At 50.7% G+C, this 3,968-nt stretch overlaps 1 protein-coding gene across 1 annotated transcript; it reads left to right on the top strand.

Annotated features, from left to right (window-relative positions):
- Positions 1–1,596: 1,596 nt before the first annotated feature.
- LOC100279519 (uncharacterized) lies at positions 1,597–3,738 on the top strand. Its single transcript, NM_001152518.2, has one exon. It carries the CDS (start codon positions 1,652–1,654, stop codon positions 3,596–3,598), a length of 1,947 nt encoding a protein of 648 aa, NP_001145990.2. The 5' UTR covers positions 1,597–1,651; the 3' UTR covers positions 3,599–3,738.
- Positions 3,739–3,968: the final 230 nt, after the last annotated feature.

Here is a 3,968-nt window from a genome sequence, read left to right as displayed (position 1 = left end):
ATTTCTTGACTTAGATGCAACTTGGGGGCAAATCATGGTGGCCAACACAAAAGATGCTTGGAAACTCATTTGGGGAGCTGATAATTTCTCTACAAAGAAAACTTATAGACATTTGATGGGTCAGGCTCAAGTTCATCAGATCTTCAGATCGCTTTGGAAAAATAAGTGTCAACCAAAACATAAGGTTTTTTTGGCTTTGGTTAAAGAACAGACTCAATACAAGGGATATGCTGAGGAGGAAAAACATGAATCTTGAGTCTTACACTTGTGAAAATTGCATCTGCCAAAAGGAGAAAACCCTTTATCATCTTTTCCTCAAATGTAACTTCGCGAAGGCTGCTGGAATTCTATTGGTCTGACGCCCCCAAGAATTACTAATCCTGTGGACGCTGCAGTAAATCTAATGCAGCAGCTCAATGTTTCCTTCTCTATGGAAATTGTCATTCTCATGACTTGGAGCATTTGGAAGTGCCGTAATGCCTGGCTTTTTCAGGATAAGGACCCAACAGTGCAGCATTGTAAAAATGAGTTCGCAAAGGAATTACATCTGGTCACGCTTAGAGCTAAAGGAAGATTCGATTCGACAATACCTGAATGGCTTCAGCATTGGCAATAGATCCCGTCAATTTTACCCTTTTGTAATTTTGTAATTTACTTTCCTGTATGCTTCTAACTCTGTCGTTTTAAAATTTTAATAAAATTTCAGTAGGGGCTTGCCCCTCCTGTCCTATCAAAAAAACCTGAGAGGCCTGTGATTTTGGATGTCTTCAGGTTCAGATCGCTGTGTCGCCTACTCGCCTCGTCTAGCAGTCCCAGGCCCAGGACTGCAAAGCAAACAGGCCCCCATATGTATATCATTTGGGGTACATACAATAGTGTTTTTAGTTGTATCTTCGAGTGTGTCTAAATGGTGAATGTAAAAAAACCCAAGATATATATCTTGACGAAGACACAGTGTCTTAACTTTATGTTCAAGATAGGAGGCTAGCTGATTGATCACTTTAATTTATTTAATGCTCTAATTGGTACAATAAATATGATAAGACACATATTTTAGACATGTCCACTGTATTATATTGTGTTTTAGTTATGTCTTATACTTGGAGTACCGTTCAACAGTGTCAGGGTTGTACATGCCCTTATACGATTTTCAGCCAGCCGAGTTGTTTTTGATATTGTCCTAGAGAAGCTGGATTAGTTTTTTTTTCTAACCAGCTTTTCTAAGAATTTTGGTGTGGTTCCAGCCAGCCGAGTTGTTTTTGACATTGTCCTAGAGAAGCTGGATTAACTTTTTTTCTAACCAACTTTTCTAAGAATTTGGCGGTGGAGATAATCTTATTATCGTTGGGATTCCATGCACAGAAAGATGAAGGTATATATAGGGTTCATGATTTAAAGTGACGGATTTCTACCATTACAACGACTCGATAAATTATATCTTTATTTTGATTTTGGATGATTTTTAACAAATCGATTTTTATTGAAGTCAAAGCTAAATTTTTTTCCTCGGCTGTAGCGTAGAAAGCGGAGTGTAATAACGAAGAAGTCGCAGTCGCAGCGCCAGCTTCCCGGAGCCTTCCTTCTTCTTCCATTCCATGATTTCCCACCCTAGGCGGCGGCGTAGTGCTCCCTCCATCTGCTAGACTTTTTGATGCACCCACATCACACCCACACCCACCAGCGCGAGACTGCCATGGCCCCAACGCCGGAGGATCCAGCCGCCGACGACTCCGAGCCCTTCTCGCCGTCCATCTTCCTCGACCTGCCTCCGACACCCCACCCTGGTGACGATGGCAAGGACTCGATGATAGACCTCCATTTCATCAGGCGCTTGCTCATGGAGGACGACGACGTCCAGTTCCAGTATGCCGACCACCACGCGCTCCTTCAGGCCGCTGAGGAGCCCTTCGCTCAGATCCTCGCGGGCTCGGCTGGATCCTCTGTTTCCGGCTCGGCAACAGCCGACACGACAGCAATTTACTACCCAGACGGTACGGGATTCCATTTCCATCAGCAGACTGCAGGCCCTACGAGTACGACTGGAGATGACGGGGTAGTAACCATGGACATGCTCAACCGGGCGTTCCTCAAGGGTATGGAAGAGGCCAACAAGTTCTTGCCCGTCGTCGCCAGCAGCACCCACACCAGCCTGCTGTGTCGTGACTATGCCTCCAAACACAGAGTGGTGGATGGGATTGGGATGCCATTATTCTTCCAGGAGAGTAGTGGTAATAACCGTAGAGGCAGGGGCTGCCACCATGATGATGACGGCGACGACGAGGCCGACACTAGAAGCGCCAAGCTGATTGCACCAGAGCTGGAGGAAAGCGGCGAGGTGACCGACGGCGTATTTCTCAGAGGCTACGAGGTGGCCCTGGAGAAAATGAACGGCTTGAGCACCAACGTGCCTGGTGCCATGTCACGGCAGGGACAGGGGAGGCAGCAGAGGAGCAGCGGCAACGAGGCAGTAGACCTGCGCACCTTGCTCGTCCACTGCGCAGAGGCCGTGTCCACAGGCAACCGCCCCGGAGCGACGGAGCTGCTGCGGCAGATCAGGCAACGCTCCTCGCCGAGGGGAGACGCCTCGCAGAGGCTAGCACATTGCTTCGCCCAGGGACTCGAGCTGCGGCTAGCCGGCACCGGCGCAAAGCCGAAGCGCGCCCCGGCTGGTGTCCACCTCCTGAAGGCATACCTGCTGTCCATGCAAGTTTGCTGCTTCAGAATGGTAGCCTTCAAGTCCTGTCATATGGCCATCAGCAAGGCCGTCGCGGGGAGGAAGAAGGTGCACATCGTGGACTACGGCGTGGACCACGGCTTCCACTGGCTGCTCCTGCTGGGTGCCTGGGCCACCCGGGTGGGTGGGCCGCCGGAGGTGAGGATCACCGGCATCGACTTCCCCCAGCCTGGGTTCCGCTCGGCTACCCGGACCGAGGGGGCTGGGCGCCGGCTCAGCGACTTCGCCCGCCAGTGCGGCGTCCCGTTCAAGTTCCGCAGCATCGTCGCCACCAAGTGGGAGATGATTTTTGCCGAGGACCTCGAGATAGAGCCAGATGAGGTGCTCGTCGTCAATGGTCTCTTCTACTTCGGGAAACTCATGGACGACGAGGGCGTCGACGGAGACTGCCCGAGCCCTAGGGACATGGTCCTCGGCAACATCAGCAGGATGCGGCCGGAGGTGTTCGTCCTCTACGTCGACAACAGCTCGCACAACGCGCCCTTCTTCGCGACGCGGTTCAGGGAGGCGCTCTTCTACTACTCTGCGCTGTTCGACATGATGGACGCGACGACGCCGCGGGACAGCGACGACCGCGTCTTGGTCGAGCGGGAGCTGCTGGGGCGGTGTGCCTTGAACGTTATCACCTGCGAGGGCTCGGAGAGGGTGGAGCGACCCGAGACGTATAGGCAGTGGCAGGTGCGGTGCAGCAGGGCAGGGCTCAGGCAGCTGCCGCTGGATCCTAGCACGGTCAAGTGTTTGAGTGATTTGGTCAAGGAGGGCTACCACAAGGACTTTGTCATCGATGTGGATCAGCAGTGGCTCCTCCAGGGCTGGAAGGGACGCATACTCTATGCCATGTCCACATGGGCAGCAGATAGATAGGTACTGTAGCTAGCATTTTAAGGCTATCAAATTTGTGCATGTTTCTATATTATTTCGACGTCGTTCATCCTAACACGGGCCCTGAATAGTTAGTTCCGTGTGATATACTATGATATCTATGATATAGTTAGTTCCGTGTGATACTGTACTATGATATCTATATGTCTTATATTCATATAGGTAGATCTTACTCAAATAAGATAGTTATTCAAATAAGATCCAAACTCCAAAGGATGACAACCGGGAACTAGAACAGAATCAGCGGTGGGCGCGCCTCCAACACCTCACAAAGGCTGACAACCAGGAACCAGAACGGCCATTGACCAACACACTATTACCTAAGCCACCACCACCATGATGATGATCGTCG

The sequence above is a fragment of the Zea mays genome, chromosome 4 (assembly GCF_902167145.1).
Source record: "Zea mays cultivar B73 chromosome 4, Zm-B73-REFERENCE-NAM-5.0, whole genome shotgun sequence".
Taxonomy (NCBI): domain Eukaryota; kingdom Viridiplantae; phylum Streptophyta; class Magnoliopsida; order Poales; family Poaceae; genus Zea; species Zea mays.
This window is presented reverse-complemented; position numbering and strand designations above follow the sequence as displayed.

Bases quoted from the DNA above. Each gene is read 5' to 3' on its own strand.
- LOC100279519 (NM_001152518.2), top strand. From the start codon at position 1,652: ATGCACCCACATCACACCCACACCCACCAGCGCGAGACTGCCATGGCC.